The sequence below is a fragment of the Panthera leo genome, chromosome B2 (assembly GCF_018350215.1).
Source record: "Panthera leo isolate Ple1 chromosome B2, P.leo_Ple1_pat1.1, whole genome shotgun sequence".
In the NCBI taxonomy this organism is placed as follows: Eukaryota; Metazoa; Chordata; class Mammalia; order Carnivora; family Felidae; genus Panthera; species Panthera leo.
Genome location: NC_056683.1, coordinates 4,209,179 through 4,233,115, shown reverse-complemented (window position 1 = coordinate 4,233,115; position 23,937 = coordinate 4,209,179). Strand labels below are relative to the sequence as shown.

General features: G+C 42.4%; 1 protein-coding gene across 11 annotated transcripts in view; it reads left to right on the top strand.

The window, feature by feature from the left end:
- Positions 1-23,937, top strand: part of CARMIL1 (capping protein regulator and myosin 1 linker 1) — a 309,417-nt gene that overhangs the window by 225,716 nt on the left and 59,764 nt on the right. For all 11 annotated transcript variants that reach the window (XM_042937729.1, XM_042937736.1, XM_042937731.1 and 8 more), the window contains 3 exons: positions 10,032-10,207; positions 13,505-13,592; positions 16,518-16,667. In XM_042937729.1, the coding sequence (XP_042793663.1) occupies positions 10,032-10,207; positions 13,505-13,592; positions 16,518-16,667 (414 nt within the window). The remainder of the gene's footprint in view (positions 1-10,031; positions 10,208-13,504; positions 13,593-16,517; positions 16,668-23,937) is intronic.

The window sequence follows — 23,937 nt, the reverse complement described above, 5'->3', positions numbered from 1 at the left end:
GGATGGGAGCTCTGTTTACAGTGCCTATGTGCTGCTGCTTTGGAGACTCCCGCTAGGCGAGGAGGTAACAGTCCTTATAAGAAGCTTAAAAGACAAAGATAGGGATTTAGATGAAGTCACAAGGCACCCAAAGTGGCAGAGACTTGTCCCCAGGCTCCCCAGCTGAAAAAAGCCTCTGAAATGTAAGGGAGTAGAGTAACCAAAGACTAGATTTTTCTTTTTTCTTTTTACAGTTTTTTTTAGTGTTTTTTTTTTTTTTTTAATTTTTGAGAGAGAGAGAAAGAGAGAGAGAGAGAGAGAGCACAAGCAGGGGAGGGGCAGAGAGAGAGGGAGACACAGAATCCGAAGCAGGCTCCAGGCTCCGAGCCGTCAGCCCAGAGCCCAACGCGGGGCTCAAACTCACAAACTGTGAGATCATGACCTGAGCTGAAGTCGGACGCCTAACCAACTGAGTCACCCAGGTGCCCCAAGACTAGATTTTTCTTAAGGTAGCTTCAAAAAACAGCTACACAGAGAAATGTTACCTTCAAAAAGTTTTCATCATTTCTAATCTGCCTGCTCAAGGATGCCTTAAAAAACTGTGTCTGCGTTTCTATAATTATTTGGTTTCTTCTGAGAACAAAATTGCTATGGTTCATAGGGATTTGATGTGGGACTCAGTAATAATTTCACAACAGGCTAATTACTATGCTTGTAAATTAACTTAATGAGGAAGAAAATGTGGATTATTTAGGAGTTTAAGCCTCTGTTGTCTCCCTGTGCGTATGACGTAGAGAGGCTCTTGTTTGTGTATTGCCTTTATTTAATTTTTTTAACGTGGTTATTTGGGATCCATTCTGAATAGAGACAAAGGGGCGGAAAAAGGACCACTAGCTGGTTGGTAGAGTCCTGCCAGATCATTTGTTAGCTAATGTTTTGTCCTCCACGAAGGATAAGATATGTAAGGATGCTATCTTTGTTGTTTATTTATTTCTTATTTAAGAAAGGAAGCTCAGTCTGTGAAACGTTGAAACAGTACTAATAAGTGTAAAAGAAATGAAAGTAAAAACCACTTGAGATCCCAGAGTGGCGTCCTTCTTCATGTTTTAGTGAATTTTCCAAACACTCCGTGTCTCTGTGCACAATTTTACGTCTACATGATTACGCTAGAATACTTTTTATATTTGGTACTAGGTCATGAATACAATTCAAGGAAAGTGAATGATCGCCATCATTTTAATGGCGACACAGTATCTCATGACATGGATGTACCAGTGCATTCAGAAACCTCTGTCCCCCTGTCTGTCCTTCACTTTCACACCGAAAGCTTCACTCCTGACACTTCTGGTCGCCAGATGTGTGGGAATTTCCCCCCACCAAGCAATTCTCTGTGACACCAACTGAGTGCCCTACAACTTAACTCAGTTCTGACTCTGTCTACCCAGAGAAGGTTCAGACCCCACAGGTTAGGAGTTCAGTCTCACAAGACTGTTCCTCACCCCTAATTCAGATGCCAACAGGAAGTCTAGGTTGTCACCTGTGCTTCTGACCGATTGGCTATAATTAAATCAGAGGTTCCCCCATCACCCCCCTCAGGTGGGGTTAATTTGCTAGAGCGACTCACAGAAGTCAAGGAAACACGTCTACCAGTCTATTCAAGCATGTGATGAACGGTACAGATGAACACTCAGATGAAAGACAGGCCCAGGGCAGGTCCGTGGGGAGGCACAAACCTGCCGCACCTTGTCACAGAGCCACCCCCCAACCCCCCCCCCCCCCCCCCCCCCCCGCCCCGTGCCTCCACGTGCTCACCAGTCTGGAAGTTCTCTGAACGTGTACTTTCCGGAAATTTTTTAAAGTTTTTAAAATTTATTTTGAGAGGTAGACTACGTGAGCCAGAGAGAGCAGAGAGAGAGGGAAAGAGAGAATCCCAAGCAAGCTCCGCGCTGTCAGCGCAGAACCCAACGCAAGGCTCGAACTCACAAGTTGTGAGATCATGACCGGAGCCAAGACCAAGAGTCAGATGCTTAACTGACTGAGCCATCCAGGCGCCCTGTACTTTTTGGATTTTTTATGCTCCCTTCTCAAGAGAAGGTGTAGCAGGGCTGAAAACTCCTACCTCCTAATCGTGGTTCGGTCTTTTCCAATGACCAGCCCTCATCCGGAACCATTCAGAAGCCCACCCAGCGTCACCCCATTAGAACAAAAGATGCTCCTGGTATCCAGGAAATTACAAGGGTTTTCGGAGCTCTGTGCCAGGAACTGGGGCCAGAGACCAGTATGTATTTTCTGTTATCTCGCAGCCAGCCTGTTTATTGTCTAATTTCTGATGAGTCCAGTTAGGGTCAATGCCAATAGCTGACCCACTCGTAGGTCCAGTGGTCTTTTATACCTTGATGTGCAACTGCTTGCCTTTGCTGCACCCTCTTTCAGTATTTGTGTAGTAATCTTTTAAGATTCGTCAATATAAAGGGTTACAAAAAGTTCATCTTGTCCTTTGGATTTTTTAAAAATGTTTATTTATTTTGAGGGAGAACGATCAGGGGAGGAGCAGAGAGAGGGAGGGAGTGAGAGAATCCCAAGCAGGCTCTGTGCCATCAGCAGAGAGCCCGATGTGGGGCTCGAACTCACAGACCGTGAGATCGTGACCTGAACCAAGATAAAGAGTCGACGCTTGGCCGACTGAGCCGCCCAGGCACCCCTGTCCCTTGGATTCTTTTTAGTAGGCAGTATAAGTCAAATAATGTTATTAGCCATTTGTATTTCTTTTATACATTGCATATTTGTATCTAATTTTTCCCTTTAATGTATGTGCGAGAACTCCTTACGTGCCAAAAATTGGCTGGCATCTAAATCCACGTCAGACACGGCAACAGGACCTTCCTTGTCGAACAGCTGCTGACTGTGTTTGTCGCAACTGGTGGAAACCACAAGCTGTCTGCCTTCCCTCTGTCCCATTTCCTTCTCTGTGCACTGAGCGGTTGCCGTGGACTCACCTCTCATTCTTGGGAGGGAGTAGAAGGCAGAGGTCTGAAGTAGAAAGCTTTTGAATTTTTAAAAGCCTGAAAAAATGGCAGTATATTTAGGACCCAAACTATTTTTTTGTAAATAGACGTTTCCCGCATCTTCTGATGCTGGCCAGTCCCACTGGGGGCCTCCATCACGGCTTTCTTATTTGCGTGTGCCAGAGAATGCCTTTCTCTGCTCTTGGGTCCCCGAGGTCCCAGCTCCTCAGTGGCCCGTGTTTGATATTCCCCACTTGCTTGTTTTCTTCACTCTTCAGTCCCCTTGCAAGTTCCTTTCCCTTTGGGAATGTCTGGCATGAATCAGAGCAAATCTTCAATCGCGACCTCTGACTGAAAAGTTGCTCATGAGTTTCCTTTTAACTGTGTGCAGTAGACTACTTTCAATAGACTGCAGGCAGTTTACTTCCTCTCTGTTTCCTTCTAGTTTACTGACAAATGGACATCGTTTCACTATTTTTAAAAAAATCCCCATTTGTCTATTTATACAGCCTTTCAGTGTCTTGATTTTCTTAAAATTATGTCGGAAAAATGTGTCTTATTAGAATCCGTATTAACTTTTTTACTAAACTACAGTGGTCCTTCTTTATTTCACTACTAATATCAACTTTGTTTTTAAAAGAAGTCCTTTCTCTATCTGCCAAACTCTTTCAAATTCATGTGTTGCACTAGCAAAAGCTAATATGGATGGATGGTTTTGTAGAATTAAGTTTTTATTGCAGTGAATTTTCAAATAATGGGACAAGTAGGGCTGGGGTTGTGCCCCGGGCTTGCTCCTAGCTTCGTGCTCTAAGCAGGTCAGCGGTGTCCCTGTGTCTAAGCGTTGTCCTACACCAGGGCCAACGGGAGACATTTTGAACATTGGGTAAGAATAAGTTCCACTAGCTCTCCGAGCCATCTTTCAAAAAAATATCCTTTAAGAAAAGCAAAAGAAATCTCCAGGTGAGCCACCTTCTTAGCAGACTTTCTGGAAGAGAAGAAAGCCATTAAGTTTGGAGAAATCTCTTTGAAACGAGGTGCTATTTTCTCTGGACTAGGCTGTTTTAGGTATTTTAAAAGGACAACTCTCCTCCTGTTTTCCCTTTTTTTGATCCTAACATTGATTCCCAGAGTAAGAGCAGTAATAGTGGATGAATAAACAGGATTTGAATGTTTTAACATAAAAGAAACCTTCATTTTTCCCTTCTGGTCTTAAATTTCAGAGTGCTTGTTTTGGCTTTGGAAATTCTTATTCACTCCCAGTGTAACCTGTGAAATACATCACTGGTAAATTTCAGATTTATGAAGGAAATGAGGCCTGAGGGGTGTCGATGGCATTTTCGCAGGTATTAACTCCATTTGGCTAAAAGAGTTCTCTGAGTTTTCTTATTTCCCTATACTTATTTTCTAAAGCAAAAGAAAGATTTCAGGGCCCTTTAGTGTGGACATTGTATTGGCTGGTAGTGAATTACAGCAAGTCTTTGGCCCACTGCAAGAATATGGGAGTGTAGCCGCCATGGTAAGGCTATTCACCCAATTTATTTTACAAATACTGTGCAGGATTTCAGAGTAGTGTTAGTTGTTTTTACAGTTAAGAAATAAGAGACCCTCATAACTGTCATTGGGGAGATACATGCAAAGTGAAATCTGATTATCACATTTCAAATACAGGGTCACTTACTGCAAATTGTCTGAAGGTAGCGTAACATGGCCTAACAAAATGGAGACTGTAAGGAGTGAGGAAGTTTATATCTAATTTATATCTCCAGAAGGGAAGAGAGAACAGTAAAAGGAACAACTGAAGAGGTGGTAGCTGAGAATTTCAGGGATTGTTGAAAGACCAGAGTCTTTCAGTTCATGGAGTCCAGCGATAACCCATGTCAGATAAGAGCAAATCCGCGTCTACAATCACATAACGAAAAGTGAAAAACATTGAGAGCAAAGAAAAGATATTGCAAGGAGCCACAGGGAGGGCAAAGCCGTCTTCGCTTTAAAAAGACCAGTATTAGGACTGATAAGACAGCTCTCAAATCAGTAGTCAGTGGAAGCCAAAGATGATGAAAGAATATCTTCATGCTCCCGAGAGAACATACAGAACACATAGTGTAAACCAAGAATTCTATACCCAACACACCTAATTTTTAAGAATAAGGATGAAATGAAAACATTTGCATCGAAACAAAAACTGAAATAGCTTACTGTAACTAGACTACACTAAATAAACATCTAAAGAATATACTTTGGGGCAAAGGAGAAATTTCCAAAGAGAGAGGGTCTGAGATGCAAGGAAGAATAATAAGGGAAAATACCAGATGTGGGTAAAGACAAACATTGACTATAAACAACAGTGTATAGTTTATCGTATAATACCTAGTCTGTTCCTTGAAATTAGGAGTACATATAAATAAAATATTGGAACCCAGTATTTAAGTCAATAGGGAATGAGGAAGAGCAATCTAACATCCTAGTTTTATTCAGGAAAAGGTTTAGGACATCAGTGTTAGACCTACATTCTCCAGTGTATTATCTGTTACCCACATGTGGTCATTTAAACTTAATTTAACATTAACTTTCAAAAACTTAGAATTCAGTTTCTCAGTTGCACTCGCCATGTTTGAAATGCTCCATAGCCATGCGTGACTAGTGGCTCCCTTATTGGACGGCACTGATCATCTCAGGAAGGTCCATTGGTCAGTGCTGCTTCAGACAGGAAGCAAAATATCCATGTTACGATTTCTCATATAACAACTGAAGCCGAGACACTAAACCAGGTGTTTCACTGCCTGCCTAGAAGGTCATTAGGAAGTGTTTGAGATTATTTGGGGTTCTCAGAGCCACTGGCTTAGCCAGGTGACAATGAACCTAACCATTCTGCGCTACAAGGTTCAGCTCCACACCAGGGGAATGCTCCCACCCAAACCTAGTGATACAATAGAAGAGGCCTCACTGGAAATAAAATAGGTCATTGGATGATCCAGTTTCCCAGAAACACATAATTTCAAACGTGTATGCATCTCGTCCTAGGGCTTCGTGTATATAAGAACAAGTGGACACAATTGCAAAAAGAAATCAACAAATTCATTGCGGTAGAAAACTCTGAATACGACTACCAGTAATTGATCAAGTAATTTTAAAAAGTAATAATAGAGAATATTGGATGACACAGACAAATGGAAAGATATCCCATGCTCATGGATTGGAAGAATCAATATTGTTAACATGTCCATACTACCCAAAGCAACTTACAAATTTAATGCAGTCCCCACAAAAATGCCAACTATATTTTTCACAGAGCTAGACCAAATAATACTAAAATTTGTATGGAACCTCAAAAGACCCCAGACAGCCAAAGCAGCCTTCAGAAAGAAGAACAAAGCCAGGGGTATTACAATTCCAGATTTCAAGATATATTACAGATTTGTAGTGATGAAAACAGTATGGTACCGACACAAAAATAGACACACAGATCAGTGGAACCGGATAGAGAGCTCAGAAGTGAACCCAAGCTTGTATGGTCAATTAATCTACAACAGTGGAGGCAAGAATATACAACAGGGAAGCAGTCTCTTCCACAAATAGTGCTGAGAAAACTGGAGAGCTTCATGCAGAAGAATGAAACCGGACCATTTGATTACACCATAAAAAATCAACTGAAAATGTGATTAAAGACCTAAATGTGAGACCTGAAACCATAAAACTCTTACAAGGAAGCATAGGCAGTAATTTCTTTGATCAGCCAAAGAAACATTTTTCTAAATAGGTTTCCTCAGGAAAGAAAAACAAAACCAAAATTAAATTCTGGGGTTTACACCAAAATAAAAAGCTTTTGCACAGCAAAGGAAACCACCAACAAAACAAAAAGGCAGTTTACTGAATAAGAAAAGATATTTTTAAATAATATAGCTGATAAGGGGTGAGAATTCAAAATATGTAAGGAACTTGTCTACAAGTCAATACCAATACCAAAAAAAAAAAAAACCAACCCAAAATAATCCAATTAAAATAGGCAAAGGACCTGAATAGACATTTTTTCAAAGAAGGCAGACAAATGGCCAACAGACACATGAAAAGATGTTCAACATCACTAATCATCAGGGAAATGCAAATCAAACCTACAAGGAGATATCCTGACACAGTGGCTAAAATCAAGAAGACCAGAAGTATGTATTGGTGAGGATGTGGAGAATGCAAACTGGGACAGCCACTGTGGGAAACAGTATGCAGGCTCCTCAAAAATGAAAAACGGAATTACCATATGATCCAATAATTCCAATACTGAGTATTTACCCAAAGAAAACAGAAACACAAATTCGAAAAGATGTATCCGCCTGTATGTTTATTGCAGCATTATGTACGATAGCCGAGATACGGAAGTAGCCCATTGTCCAACAGTAGATGAATGGACGGACACACACACACACACACACACACACACACACACACAGTGGAATATTACTCAACAACAAAAAAGGAATGAGATATTGCCATTTGCAGTCAGCACGGAGCCCACTTTGGATCCTCTGTCCCTGTCTCTCTCCGCCCCTCCACATCTTGTGCGTGCTCTCTTTGTCTCTAAAATAAACATTAAAAAAATCTTTAAAAAAATGAATAACCATTAAAAGAAAGTCTAAAACAGTAAAATGTGTGTCGTGTTTCTGAGTAGAAGAGACGGGATCCCATGATGCCAGTTTTTCCAAAACTCATCTATTATTGGACACGATTCAGTGAAAATTCCAACAGATTTTTAACAGACCTTGACAAAGCTAATTCTGAGTATATGGAAAAACAGTGCTCGAAATAGCTCAGATGCTTACAAAGAGCAAGATGGTTGGTAGTCTTGCTTAACAATATATTAGGACGTATCATAATTAGGACAGTGAGCAGAGGTAGACAAACCAATGCAACAGAGAGAGAGAAGACTAGCCGAGAAAAGATGCACTGTTCAGTACCCACATTCGGTGAGTCCCTGGGCTTGTAACACTTTTTTTATGTTTTTAGAGATGTCCCAAGAGGTGTGCTAGGTCCTGACAATAAAGGGTAGCGGTTGCCGTCAGGTGCAAGTTGTACATCTGGAGTCTGGTGCCTCTAATTCTCTATGAACTTCTAAAGTTACATGCAAAATTTTATACTATTCTGAGTTGAGTGTTCATCAGATTCTCAAAGGGGTTCTTTCACACCCAAGTGGCTAAAAGGTACTGCATTCTTGACCATTTTATGACGCATTTAATTTCTGAGATCCCCACCAGATGCTAGGTGTTACCAAAGAATGTCATGAAACACAGCTTGGGGTGTAAAGGCCATAAAGACAGTAAGATCAAGAAGGTCACCTCAAAGAGGTAATGCTTGAACTAAGCTGAATGTGGAGGAGTATAGATTCTTATTGGAAAGGCTGGACTGCTATGCAGTCTGGACCAGAGTGTGTTTCTTTTCATGCCAACGAGGAAAATAATCTGTCTTACACGATCTTATTTGCATTGCTTGTAGCTTTCTTAGAGTAATGTGCAAAACCAGTAATTAGAGTTATAATAGGGGCAGAGTGCTGTCAATATAGGAGTTGCTTTTGGAAACTTCTCAGGTGGCTGCCTTTCCCCCCCTCTCTGTGTTTCACAAGATCCTGCCGTTCTACTTTCCAGCCGGCAGCAGAACGAGAGATGTCACTAGTGGATTGGGCTTGGATGTGAATATGTGAGCGGACAGAGCCTGTACCCATCTGTCCAGGATAATGCCACTTTGTCCTTGTTCACACCAGAATAGTAATGGCATCACGCTGGCTTCCAGAAACTGAGATCTTATCATTAAAAGTAGTATCTGTGGAAACAGATTCATAATATGATCTGTGATAGACTAACTTTTTAAAAAACTTTTTTTAATATTTATTTTTGAGAGAGACAGAGACAGAGTGTGAGCAGGGGAGGGGCAGAGAGAGAGGGAGACACGGAATCCGAAGCAGGCTCTAGGCTCTGAGCTGTCAGCACAGAGCCCAATGTGGGGCTCAAACTCACAGACCACAAGATCGTGACCTGAGCTCAACCGACTGAGCCATCCAGGCACCCTGATGAAACTTTCACTGCACGCTGGGCATTATACTACATACTTTACGTGTGTAATGTCCTTTTATCTTCAATGATCCTGGGAGGCAAGGACTTTTTTATTTGCCATTTTATACACGAGCAAAGTAGAATTAGGAAAGCCGTAACAGCCCGGTATCACTCAGCTACAGTTCAGATTTAGGTCTGACACGAATACTGGTGCCATTTTCACACACTACAAGCCGTCTCGTCCATGTCAGGCAAGTTATTTAACTTTCTCTAGCTCACATTCTTCAACTACAAAATGGTGATCGTGTGAACCCCTGCCCCGCCCCCCATCATCACAGATGTCGGGAGGATAAAATGTGGAGAAAGATTTGACAAACTCTAGAGTGCTCCTTAAGCATGTTTTGAGTGTTGTTTATAAAGTGCCCCGTAAATGTTTGTGTCCGTCATCCATGTTGTTTCTTGTTGTTGTAACAATTACAGTTTGACTCAGCACTAAAACTTTTCTTTTAAAAGAATAAATCTGTAGAATTCTTTTTTTTTTTTTTTGCTACCGATGTTTTGATAGAGCTCTTGAATGGTTCGCCCTGATTTGGGGTTTCTGTGATTTACAAAATCACGCAAGAGGTCAAGTTTGATATAGTTTCAAAGGGCATCTGTTGCTTTATTTTCTGGCAGCAGGGGGAACTAGCTGGTGTGGTAAGGTGGCGAGTAAAGGCTCGACGTGTGTCCTTTGACATCTTTTCACGAATGCCTGGCGTCAAGTGCACCTGGCACAGCCGGCCACTTCCGATGCCGGCCTGCCGGGTATTTAAAGTGATTACCTGAGATCAGTGCTCATCAACGGTCACAGGTCACCCCGGGGCGGCTCAGAATCCTTAACCGTGCTCCGCGCTCCCTCTTGGGCCCCGCTGTCCAAGGGCTCAGCGTCATGCTATAACCACCTTTCAGGCTTATGGCAGGTGCGTCCTGTGCCCCACCATCACCTCTCCCCTGCGCTCGTGCCACTCTGCAGGTGCTGCTCGAGTCCATGGTCGACGCTGCCGAGGATCTGTGTCCCAACGTGATGAAGAAAGCCCACATCCGACAAGACTTGATTCATGCCAGCACTGAAAAGATCTCCATCCCACGTACCTTTGTTAAAAATGTCCTGTTGGAGCAGTCTGGAATTGACATCCTTAACAAAATTAGGTAGGTTTACGATGTTAATAAACCGAGGTTCTGTGGTTGCCGTGAATGCCGTGGGAGCAGCCGCGAAGACCGTTACTGTTGGCTGTCTCCGTATATAACGCGTGAGGCATGTCTGATAGGCGCCGACTGTATATAAATAGAGCTGTGCATAAATGCATAGGTTTACACATTTCCACAAGAACGCGTGCATTACTAAAGAGCATACAGCTAACTGGTCTTTTTACGGGTTTTATTTTCAACAGGGGGTACCTGTCTGTAATCCCTTTTTGCTGCCTCTGAAGCTTATCTTCCACCTTTAGAAAGCACTAACTTGACGTTGGCTTCCTGCCACTGTGCTATTCTGAGCCAAGACACAACCTATAAATAGGCAGGCCCACCGTGCCCTTACCGTATTTTCCTTCTGTGTTCTTTTGCTGGGTCTGTGATACTGTGTATGGGCTAACGCTGTCCTGGAGTGTTTACCTGGATCTGTGCTTCGTCACATTTGGAAAACAGGCCAAAATACAAATACCGAGAGGGTGGGATCACCAACAGTTTCCTCAGTTTCCACGTAGAAACTCAGGTGGTTCCCAGTCTGAGTGATACTCCACGAGTTCTCATTGCGTCTCAGTTGGGGAATCAGTGGACTAGAAACCAAGTCCAGGTTCAGAAATATTTGAACCTCCCCATTTTTTCCATTTTAACCGTTTCTTATTGATAAGAGTATTTAGATGTAGCCAAAAAAAAATTTAAAAATTAAAAAAAATGTAAAAAACCCCAGCTCTCCTCTGAAGAATTAGGAGTTGTGTCAACACATAGTGAATGATGCATAACTGAATGACAGCCTTTGAGAAAAAGAATTAAAAGAAGCCAAAAATGTTACACAATCTAGATACTGAAGCTCGATCTTGGGACTTTGAGGGTCGAGGATTTTTGCAGTAATGGGACAGTCTCGGGTCTAAGACGCAGCCGTGTGTGTGTTGGGGTTTCTAAAAATAAAAGATTCTGGTGCCGACTCAGCTGAATGATACAGTTTGAAGGAACTGAGAAATGAAAAGACATGAAGAGGATTTACAGGACCCCGCAGATTAGTGATTTTATCAACTCTAGCTAGCCCTTACGAGGTATGCTTTCATATTTCTTGAACCTAGAGTTTTGGGATTTTTGTTGAGGCCCCTTATGTACGAAGAAGGAAAAAATGTATTGGCCGCCATTCTTCCATCATAATGGGTTGAACTGCCATTGGACCATACTCTGATGCCTTTATTGCACCAAATTCTGTCAAATATGGTCACTTCTTTTGAAAAGGGGCAGATTCTGAAAAGTGAACAGCAGTATAGAACGCTTTACATCAGTGACTCGCCTCTGTGTTCATTAAGTCCCTGCCTGGCTTTTTATAACGTATCGCCCTGAGCACTGGTGGGATGAAAATTGCACATCCACGCCTGTGTAGACATTCAAGTACATCTGTGCAATGGGGCTTAAGTGGAATCATTCCCCCTACAAAGTTTGCAGTTTGGAAGTTCAATAAGGAAGTGTAATATCCAGTAACAAAATGATAGAACCATCCTGAGACTTTTTTTTTTTTAAGTGCATTGTATTTAAAGGATCATTTTTGGTGCTACAACTTGAGACAGATAAACCACCCCTCCCCAGTTCAGGGTGGGGCAGAGAGAACCGGAGAAATAGACTACTTCTATAGTTTTATGAGGGAGTAAATTTTCCAAACATGGCTGAAAAAAGGAGAGGAAATGCTTGTTATAATGAGATTCCCAGCCCCCCAGAGGCTTGGGTGGGACCCAGTAATCTGTATTTTTAATGAGACCCAGGTGAATTTTGTCAGTGGATGCCTCTGGGGAATAATAAAGTATTAGATAAACCAAGTAGCTCCTGGGACCTCGTTTCGGAGACAGGAATTAATGAAACGTCCTTTTATCTTCAGCCTAGGAAAATTTTTAATGGAGGCATCAGAGAGTTAGTGCCTCCATTTTCCCACCCTGCCATCCGAAATCTTCCTTGGCAGAAAACTCCCAATGCCAATTACTGCCTTTAGGTTAGAAAGGTTTTTCCCTGTTACACAAATATACTTTCAACCTTAGCTTTGTGATTAAATAATTTTATTTTGATAACTCCTTTCCCTGCTGTCAAAACTTTACAATTCTTGACTTCAAGAGCAGACGGAACACATGAGTCGATGTGGGAGTGTGGGTATGTATCTCTTTAGCACATTCACCTTGAAATGTATTGTGCATTTATGTACATTTGTGCGTATGTGCATTTAGGTAGGACTAGTCAGACTGAAGACACACGAATGGAGTCTGAATTCTTGGGAATACCACATAGGTAAAATTCTGACTAAAATACCAGCTATCCGACTGACAGCTTGGTGGCCGATTTATTAGTGAAAACTCCAAAATTAACTAGTGTGTTACTTTCTGTTGTCTGGACTCCTGCGTAAGGTCAGGCAAGAGACACTAAAACTGAACATTATGGTAACTTCTGTTCATCAAAGGCAAGAGAACAGTGAGTTTATAATAGTTTGAAGGCAAAAGCAGTTCAATGTGGTACCATTTGGTTGGCAAAAAGTTTTTTTTCAAGGTGGGGGAAATGCATATTAAAGTAATAACAAAATTCAGGTAGAAACAGAGAGGGAGACAAACCATAAGAGACTCTTAAACACAGAGAACAAACTGAGGGTTGCTGGAGGGGGGCGGGGATGGGCTAACGGGGGGATGGGCATTGAGGGGGGCACCTGTTGGGATGAGCACTGGGTGTTATATGTAAGTGAGGAATCCCCAGGTTCTACTCCTGAGACCAATACTACACCGGATGTTAACTGATGTGAATTTAAATAAAATAAAATAAGTAAATAAAATAAAATAAAATAAAATAAAGATCTCAAAGAGGAAAAAAATAAATAAAGTAATAACCAGAGTTCAACAATCAGACTTTCTTAATTTACTCCAGCCCGGGTTTGTTTGCATTTATGTCAATGGATGAATTGTTCCTTCCACATGGCACATGGTTCCCATTAAGTTTGTCTTGATCCAGATGTTTTCCATTTCTCCCACTAAATCTTGAGTTTTGAAATTACAGAGGCAGGTTGAAATTGGTAAAGAAAGTCTGTTACCTGTGTGTTTATGGCAGTGTTTAAGGCTTATTTTTGGGAATCCTTGGCCCCGTTCACACCTCCTTATATCCCGTTTCCAAAGACAGAAACAGAATCACAGTTGACCTTACCAACAGAGCGTCGGGGTGGGTGATGTTTTCCTCTCGCACGGATGAAAATGCTACCATGTGCTTTTGATGTCCACACAGTGAAGTGAAGTTGACAGTGGCCTCCTTCCTGTCTGATCGGATTGTGGACGAAATTCTGGATGCGCTCTCACACTGCCATCATAAACTGGTGAGTGCCATGGACGTCTTGAGTGGGACTTCCGTTGTCGTCTGCCATGATGCAGGGCAGGCTCCAGTTTGGGGATATGGCTTCCTTTCTACGTTTTACTCCTTCACAGCCCTGTGGGCCAAGACCCTACCTTTGCTCCTGCGTTTCTTCCGGACATTCTAGAGCATGCTAGAATTTCTCCAGAAGGCATGGCAGGGAGAGAAGCAGAAGTGATGGTATCCAGGAATTTTCTCATCCACTTATAATGCAGGTCAAGGGTTTTGTTAGGAAATAACGCGGAGACTGGGATCTGAAGATATTTTAGATTATTTCATCTTTATGTGCTTATTTTGTTGGTCTCTGCTATGATAATTTGACAATGGAATATTCTTGAGAACATGAGGCTAGGGAAATGAAATGTTTGGAGACCAAAGAAAGGCAAGAGTGAAATGGACACATTCTAGGGATTGACAGCCGCTGAGCGTCCAGCCAGGCCTCTTGGATATAACTGAGGTAAAGAAATCAATTTTCTTTATCTAGAGACTGGTTTTACCAAGGTGGAAGACTTTACTTCCAATATCGGTGCGTATAAAAAATAGATCGGCACCTTCAGGTGTTTTGAACTTTAGGAAGTCCTCTGAGGCACAGAGGAAGGTTCTGTTACTGTTATATCTTGTGTCTCAAACACAATAGCAACGTGATGCGGTGAGGATCTCTGAAGTGAGTTCTGACATTTCCCCAGTGAAGCGTTTCAGGTTAACTGTGCAGGCTGGAGACACCCAGTCTTAGGGCATGGAATTGTTGGTGACACCAGAGAACGCCCCAGGAACGGCAACGGTAACCGCTGCTTCTCCGCAAGGCAGACGATGTGAATATTTTGAAAAATTCATTTCAGAAAAAGGCATGAGGCTGTCCTCTAAAAATGAAAGGTAGAACAGACATCTCCAGCGGTGATGTGGACTAGAGCTGGGCCACCAACCAATGGGCACCAGTCCCTGACGAGGTTCAACCACGAGGAAACACGGAGAAACTTCTAGAGCAATTTGAAATGGCCATAATACGCAAACATGTTATTTTTCCAGTGTGTTATTGTTTTTTAATTTTCTTTTAATGTTTATTTATTTTTGAGAGAGCGAGACAACACGAGTGGAGGGGGGACAGAGAGAGAGGGAGACACAGAATCTGAAGCAGGCCCCAGGCTCCGAGCTGTCAGCACAGAGCCCGACGCGGGGCTCGAACTCACGAGCCGTGAGATCGTGACCTGAGTTGAAGTCAGATGCTTAACTGAACCACCCAGACAACCCACTGTTTTATTTTTATTGTTTTTTATCAGTAAACTGGTTTGTGGCAAATTGGAAATACAAAAAACTGGTTCATCACCACAGAGAATTTAGGAAACACTAGTTTCTAGTTTATGGCACAGTTATTGTTTAGAGCTCCCAAACCAGACTTTTTCTTTCTTTCTTTTTTTTTTTTTTAAGTTTATTTATTTTGAGAGAGAGAGAGAAAGAGAGTGTGCATGCAGTAGGAATGGGCAGAGAAGGAGGGAGAGGGAGGGAGAGAATCCCAAGTAGGCTGGGCTCTCTCAGCACACAGCCCAACACGGGGCCCGACCCCACAAACAGTGAGATCGTGACCTGAGCCCAAATCAAGAGGCGGTCACTTAACCAGCTGAGCCACCCAGACGCCCCAAGACTTTTTCTTTCTTAAATAAGCAAAAGCAAAAAAAAAAATCCATGGAGCGTCCTTTACAGAAACAGTTTATAACCCACGGCTGCAGGGACGGTCTCGAAATGCCCACTTGATATTGTGTCAACATGACCCTATGCGAGCACCCACACTAAAAGGTGGAATTTTTCACTTTTTTTTTTTGAATTTGTCTTTCTTTGAAGCATTTACTCGGAAAATATTAACATTTGCTTTTCACAGTTAAAAAAAGAATTGTGTGGGTGTTCTTTTGTATTGAGCTGTATTTTAATACTCTGCTAATTTAGATTATAAGAAGAGAGCTTAACTGCTGTGTGAAAGAAATCGTATCTAAAAGATGAAATTTTGTTTTCAAAGGCATTCCAAGTACTTAATACTTTCTCCAGTTGAAGTTTAGAGTATACCCAGAGCTTCTGTCGTATTGTCAACTGGTCCTCAACGTTTCAAAAAAAAAATTTTTTTTATGTTTATTTATCTTTGAGAGAGAAAGAGCACGAGCAGGGGAGGGGCAGAGAGAGAGGGAGACACAGAATCCGAAGCAGGCTCCAGGCTGAGCTGTCAGCACAGAGCCCGACGCGGGGCTCGAACCCACGAACCGTGAGATCCTGACCTGAGCGGAAGTTGGATGCTTCACCGGCTGAGCCACCCAGGCGCCCCGTGGTTCTCGCCATTTCAAAAGAATTGAATCAAAGTTGCTGGTGATGAACCAGCTCAACCCTAGAGTTCATTAATTTCAGCCCGGTTTATTCTGCCTCTTACCATTAGATTTTTTAGGGTTACTTAAAGCATAACATGGGAAATTAGTAAATCCTATCCGATACGGTATTCATTACGTGAAAAAAGCCACCAGCAATTAGTTTTGTCAGCAATTTCCTTCCTCTCAGCCTTTAAAAATAGTGAAGGTTGGAATCATTTTATTTCCCCTCATTAGATACTTTTAAAACACTGACTAGAGCAAGAAATTATTTCAGAGGAAATATGAAATAAAGTTTATAAAAAGGACACGCCTTTTTTTCTTCTCGACTACGTATTCTCATTTATTAAGGCGGCTTTGGTATCTCTTGCCTCAAACCGTTCACCCTCCAAAGAAAGATAGTTAAGAGGTAAGTCATTCAGGTGTGAGTGGATTACGCACAGTCACTGCGCCGCCTTGTGAAAGGTATCTTCCAGAATTCGGCTCACCTGCTCTCCCCTTGCCTCTGTGCTTTTCCCTCTCTGTACCCGTCCTGACTCTCTTAGGCCGACCATTTCAGCAGACGGGGCAAGACGCCTCCCCAGCCGGAGTCCTCAGAGATTGAGCCGGCCGAGGAGAAGCCAGCCAAACGCTCCGTCCTCACGGTGGAGGAGCTCACAGACATGGATCATTTGGAAGATCTGGATGCTTGTATGGTAAGACGCACCCTTGGGCGATGCCGTCATCCCACCGCCACTGGGCTCTCGCCACCAATCCGCCGGTTGGAAAACTCGCACCTTTGCAGACCAGACCCAGTAAAACTCCCTCCCGGAAGCCATCCTTTCGGAAACTTGTTGCTCACGGAGACTGTTAATGCGGTCAGTAAGGCTGAAGCTTCGGGCCCCGCTGAGGCCCTGTACCTTACTTTGGTATTCTATTCTATTCTATTCTATTCTATTCTATTCTATTCTATTCTATTCTATTGTTTTCTGTTTTGTTCTATTCTGTTTCATTCTGTTCTATTCTATTCTATTCTATTGTTTTCTGTTCTATTCTATTCTATTCTGTTCTATTCTATTGTTTTCTGTTCTGTTCTATTCTGTTGTGTTGTTTTCTGTTCTGTTCTGTTATATTCTGTTCTATTCTCTTCTGTTCTATTCTGTTTTATTCTGTTCTATTCTATTGTTTTCTGTTCTATTCTATTCTATTCTATTGTTTTCTGTTCTGTTCTATTCTGTTCTATTCTGTTTTATTCTGTTCTATTCTATTCTATTCTATTGTTTTCTGTTCTATTCTATTCTATTCTATTCTATTGTTTTCTGTTCTGTTCTATTCTGTTCTATTCTGTTTTATTCTGTTCTATTCTATTCTATTGTTTTCTGTTCTATTCTATTCTATTCTGTTGTTTTCTGTTCTGTTCTGTTCTATTGTTTTCTGTTCTGTTATATTCTGTTCTATTCTATTCTGTTCTATTCTGTTCTGTTCTATTCTATTTTATTCTGTTCTATTCTGTTCTGTTCTATTCTATTTTATTCTGTTCTATTCTGCTCTGTTCTATTCTGTTCTGTTCTATTCTATTTTATTCTGTTCTATTCTGTTCTGTTCTATTCTGTTCTATTCTATTCTGTTCTATTCTATTTTATTCTGTTCTGTTCTATTCTGTTCTGTTCTATTCTGGCCTATTCTATTCTGTTTTATATTCGAGTATAGTTAACATGCCGTGCAATACTAGTTTCAGGAGTAGAATTTAGTGATTTAGCACTTACGTATAACACCCGCTGCTCATCACAGCAAGTGCCCTCCTTAATCCCCATCCCCTGTGTCACCCATCCCCTACCCACCTCTCCACCGGTCACCATTAGTTTGTTCTCTGTAGTTAAGAGTCTGTTTCTTGGTTTGTGTGTGTGTCTTTCTCTCTCTCTTTTTTTTCCCTTTGCTTGTATTTTGTTTCTTACAACTTTCCTTAAAGAGTACGGCATCCGTACCCCTTTCAAGAAAAAGTTGTAGAAGTCTCAGTGAGCATAAATCTTGGATCTGTCCCTCTAGCCACAGTGGAAAAATTCCTAAGTTACTTAGGAGAAGTTGACTATTTAACTTTGGAAGCTCATTTGTGACAGGAAAACATTTTTAAATAAATGCCATGAAAAAAAGCGGAGAGGACTGTTTCCAAAACAAAATAGTAGGATGATAGTTCTTTCTTGGTCCTAGACTTTTTTTTTTCTCTGTTGCTTCTTCCTGGTTTTAATGTGCATAATTTGGGGGGGTATACTCTTAAATTTGCACTTCCTATTTAGTTTCTATTCTGTTTAATTCCGTTGAGCCCATGTGCTTTAGAAGGTGGATTGTGCACACGGTGTATACGTAGCCGTAGGTCTTAATTCCTTCTTCACTTCCAGAACCTCGTGTGTGGTGTCCGTCTGGCCACATAACCAGAGTGTTCAGCCTGTTGATACTGTTTTTTCCTCTGAGGACAGTTTTACTTAAGTTTCTATGTCATTATTTTAAAATGTGTATTATTAGTTCAGTTGCTTCCTACTTTAGCATAAAAACAGTTGTATGTGCCTCTGTATTCAATATTTTTATGTTTCACTAAAATAATTCATTTTGTAGGAATTCCTTGTAATCTGAGAGAATGCTCCTGGGAGTACCCGGGCTACCTCTTTGCCCAAAGGTTTCTGCATCAGCTAATAACTCTAGTAATTTTTTGTATTCAGCGATTGTCAGGAATGATAGTTGTTTCTGACTTCTCAAACCAAGGATCTGACATGGCCGCTATTATTTTTCTAGCCCAGGGGAAAATATAATGCTTTAAGTAGTTCCTTATTTATAGACCATTGTTATCTGTTAAAGCCGATGAGTAAAATAGTTGAGTATCCTCCAGGTGAAACCCTATCGTGTACAGGAAGGCTAGCGAAGAAAGCCTAAAATAGAATCCAGATTCCAAATAGCATTCTAGTATAACTATAGATGACGAATAATTTGCTATGTAAGTGTTTGTAAGTGTATTTGGTCTATGTCGAGGGCATTATCGGGTTTTTAAAAAGTTGCTTGGCTAGTATATTGCAAAATGTACCTCTAGTAAGTATTTTTTATTTTGTTTGCATAGGCAATGGAAGTTAACATTGGGTAATTATTCCAGAAAGCTCTTAGGCTAACCCTAAAAGAAAATAACTTTGTAATAGGAAATAGATTTGAATTCAAAATTCAAAATTATCTCTACATATCACATTTCCTGCCAGAATTATTTGGTCCTGTCTGGGTTGGGAAGGAGTAAAGAAAACATGAGCTAGTAAGATATATTTGGTTGCACTGATAAGTGGTTTAGGATGAAGGCGTGTTGGCTAAGAAAGACGGGCTTAGCTACTGTTTCATTGTATAAACTTTGTTTTTGGTTGATTGATTTCGTTTTGTCATGGGAAAGAAAGAAAAAGGGGGTTTGGGTCTCCTTAAATAAAGGGGGTGGGATAAGAGTAGAGGAGAAGAATCTTTCTTTCAATTTATTTTTTATTGAGATGTAATTGACATGTAACACTGTTTTAGTGTTATTCACTTACTTAGTTTTAAAGTAACTCTGCACCCAATATGAGGCTCGAACTCATGACCCCTGAGATCAAGGGTCGCGTGCTGTACTGAGACTGCCAGGCGCCCCGACATTGTTTTACTTTTGGGGGTGTACAACATGATGATTGAACACATGTATATGTTGTAAAATTGTGGCCACAAGAAGTTCAGTTAACTTCCATCACAACATTTATGAATTTTTTTTAGCTTCTTTATTTTTGAGAGAGACTGTGCGAGTGAGTGCCGGGGAGGGGCAGAGAGAGAGAGAGAGAGAGAGAGAGAGACAATCCCAAGAAGGTTCCAAGCTGACAGCACAGAGCCTGACACAGGGCTTGATGTGGGGCTTGATGCGGGGCCCGATCCCATGACTGTGAGATCGTGACCTGAGCTGAAATCAAGAGTCAGTCGCTTACCTGTCTCAGCCACCCAGGTGCCCCTGTGATTATACAATTTTTGTTCCCTGTGATAACTGTTACCATGTACTCTTAGCAATTTTCAAATGTGCAGTGGGTGTTAACAGTACTTACAGTATATTATGGTATTATAGTGTATTAGGTATATTCCATTCCTAGGACTTGTTTATCTGATGACTAGAAGTTTGTACCTTTTTTAATTTTTGGGTTTTTTTTTTAATGTTTATTTAAAAAAAAAATTTTTTTTAACATTTATTTATTTTTGAGACAGAGAGAGAGAGCATGAACAGGGGAGGGTCAGAGAAAGAGGGAGACACAGAATCTGAAACAGGCTCCAGGCTCTGAGCTGTCAGCACAGAGCCCGACGCGAGGCCTGAACCCACAGACCGCGAGATCATGACCTGAGCCAAAGTTGGATGCTTAACCGACTGAGCCACCCAGGTGCCCCAGTGTTTATTTATTTTTGAGGGAGACAGAGACAGAGCATGAGCAGGGGAGGGGCAGAGAGAGAGGGAGACACAGAATCCAAAGCAGACTCCAGATTCTGAGCCATCAGCACAGAGCCCGATGCGGGGCTCAAACCCGCAAGCTGAGAGATCGTGACCCAAGCCAAAGTCGGACGCTCAACCGACTGAGCCACGCAGGCGCCCCAAAGTTTATTTATTTTTGAGAGAGGCAGAGACAGCATGAGCAGGGGAGTGGCAGAGAGAGAGAGAGAGGGAGAGAGGGAGAGAGAGAATCTAAAGCAGGCTTCAGGCTCTGAGCCATCAGCACAGAGCCTGATGCGGGGCTCAAACCCACAAGCCGAGAGATCATGACCCGAGCCGAAGTCAGACGCTCAACCGACAGAGCCACCCAGGAGCCCGACATACCCTCTTTTAAAGATGCAGATGCCGATTATATTTTAAAACAGACACGCAAGACCACCATCGGGACGAAAGGGCAAACCACACCGCAGGCGTACCCGGCACGGAGTGGCTTCTGTTTTACAAAAACCGTTCCTGTTGCCGTGACACACAGGAAGCAGGAGTAGGTGGAGGTCTCGCAGAACCTCGTCCGAGGATGACCCCAGTTAGAAGGGTGGTCTCCTCCTGGTTCCGACCGCCAGCAAGCATTGAGGGCTGTTGCTGACGTGAGCCCCTGTTGAATCGTGGGACGGAGCCGGGCGTTCGGTGTTGAGCGTGTGACAGAAATGCAGGATGGAGCTTTCTATAAAAAGGCAAATACGTGGGCAGAATTTTTTTAAGTCGTAAAAATGGCATTTTTTCCCTGCTCCGACTAATCATCTGTTTAATCATTGTTTTAACTGAGCTAATGACTCGTCGAGTAGCGGGAAACCCGGGCTGAGTTCGCTGGTGGTTTAATGAGAGAGAACGTGTGTGTAGAAGGTGCACATCACATTTGTGCTGCAACGAGTGTCTCGATACACACAGCCTCACCCTCGATTCAAAGCCACGGATAGCAATATACGCTGCTCCTCTACCGCCGGGATCCCTCTCCTAAAGAAAGTCAATTTTCTGAGCTTTTGGGCTCTTTACCCTAAGCCCGTGGCACAAATTCAGGGCTAATTTACAAGCAAAAGAGGATTCGTTTCACCTTTGAAAATTACCTGCCATGCCACCTGTCGTAATCAGAGCGGCAAATCATTTTCTCACTGACGTCCATTTCCAAACATTCACGTTGTGGTCCTCATGTGGTGCCATTTTAAAAGGTTTCAAGTACGAATTTCCAAGGGAGAGAACTTTACTTGGTTTTGGTGTTCTTTTTTTTTTTTTTAATGTTTATTTTTTGAGAGAGACAGCATGCGAGCAGGGGAGGGGCAGAGAGAGAGGGAGACCCAGAATCCGAAGCGGGCTCCAGGCTCCGAGCTCTCAGCACAGAGCCCGAGGTGGGGCTCGAACTCACAAACCCTGAGATCATGACCTGAGCTGAAGTCGGATGCTCAACCGACTGAGCTTCCCAGGCACCCAGGTTTTGGTTTTCTAAATGAGCCTGGGCCTGTGCCTTGGCAGCATTTCTGGCTTACACGATCCAGGAAGATAGGACATGGGGTTAACTGTGGTGTGGAAAGTTCCCAGAAGGACGAGTGCATCCGTGTCTGCCTACAGCGTTTCCCACGTGGGATCGTCAGCCCCTGGCGGGTGGAATCTGCCACACGCAGAGCTGGAGGGCTGTGCTGTCGAGTGGCACTTTACTATCGCCTAAAATGTCTGTTGATAGCCCAGCACCCGGGGACACTTTCCCTAGGACATTCCAAAGTGACTTGGACGACTCACCGACCTTCTACTTAGAGAGATTCTACTTCCAGATTCAGGATCCTGGCATATTTTGGCCTGTGATGCTCGTGACATCTGCTAAAATCTATTTTTGAACATTTCTTTAACAAACTTAGTCGAAAATCTGGGCATCTCTTTTTGTCAAACCCCATCTCCAGATATCTTATCATCCTGTTTTCTTCCATTTCTCCCTGGTCCAGGAATCAGTTCCATTTCAGTGCTTACGTCTCTTTAAAGAATCAATAGTTATAATCCCACTAGGGAAGGTTTAGCACCATAAATTAGAGGTAGAAATTTATATTAGTTGAAGGATTGCCTTTTTGGAGATGGAAACGATAATGTAAATGATTGATTTCTTCAACTTACTCTTTGACTAAGTGAGGGTTGAAATAAGGGTGAGTGAATGGATTGAGAGGCCCCTTGGCTGCTGGGGAATGCCTGAGACCTGCTAATCAGCCTTAACTTAGCAGTTGTTGAAGGAAAAGGCAGTTTTCTTTAAATAAAAGGGCAGAGTTAGAAAACTGTGTTCAATCAAATACTCATCTTTTTTTTCTTTTTCTTTTAGCTAGAAAGAAAGTAGTAAGTGATCTCGTTCAAGTCACGGGTGTCATGGGGGATGGGGAGGGCCCGGGTGGAACAAGAATTACTAGAATAACCTGCTGACTTTTTCCAGCCGGTGTCCACTCTCATCGCCCCAGGGATCTGATGTTGCTTTACTTCAGACAAAATCAGATGGCTTAAAAAGTCATCGTCTTCATTTGTTTAACACTCAGGTGTATGTCGTACTTAAAATGTGCTAGGTGCTATTATTCTAAGCTCTCTGTGAATAGTAACTAGTTTGGTCCTCACAGCAAGCTGTGAATGATAAATATCATGAATAGCTTGTGTTTAACAAGTGGGGAAACTGAGGCACGGAAGAGTTAAGCACCTTGTCCAAGTTACCTGAGGCCACCCAAAGGCAGATTTGGGTATCATAGTCTGTGTGTTTAACCAGTCTACTAGAATCAGTATATGGATGTCATATATGGTATATGTCTTATATCCAAAATCAAATCCTAAGTGAGATTGCTTGATGTAAAATATCTGCTTACTAATTCCAGATTAAATTAGTATGTGAACAGAAACAAACACAAATGAAAGACGTGTGCTGTATGACCATAATGTAAGCCTACAGTTTTTCTTTTAAAATTTTTTAATGTTTATTTTTGAGAGAGAGAGAGAGAGAGAGACAGAGTGTGAGTACGGGAGGGGCAGAGAGAGAGAGAGGGAGACACAGAATCCGAAGCAGGCTCCAGGCTCCAAGCTGTCAGCACAGAGCCCAGCACGGGGCTCAAAGTCACGAGCTGTGAGATCATGACCTGAGCCGAAGTCGGACGCTTAACCGACTGAGCCACCCAGGCGCCCCTCTTTTAATTTTTTTTTAATGTTTTTTTATTTTTGAGAGACAGCAAGCAGGGGAGGGGCAGAGAGAGGGAGACACAGAGTCGGAAGCAGGCTCCAGGCTCCGAGCTGTCGGCACAGAGCCCGACGTGGGGCTCGAACTCACGAACGGAAAGATCATGGCCTGAGCCCAAGCCAGATGCTTAAGCGACTGAGCCACCCAGGCACCCTGTACGGTTTTTAACCATTAATGAAAACAGCTGTGTCAAGAGGTACCTGGGTGGCTCAGTCGGTTAAGCGTCTGGCTTGGGCTCAGGCCATGATCTCTCGGTTCATGAGTTCGAGCCCCGCGTCGG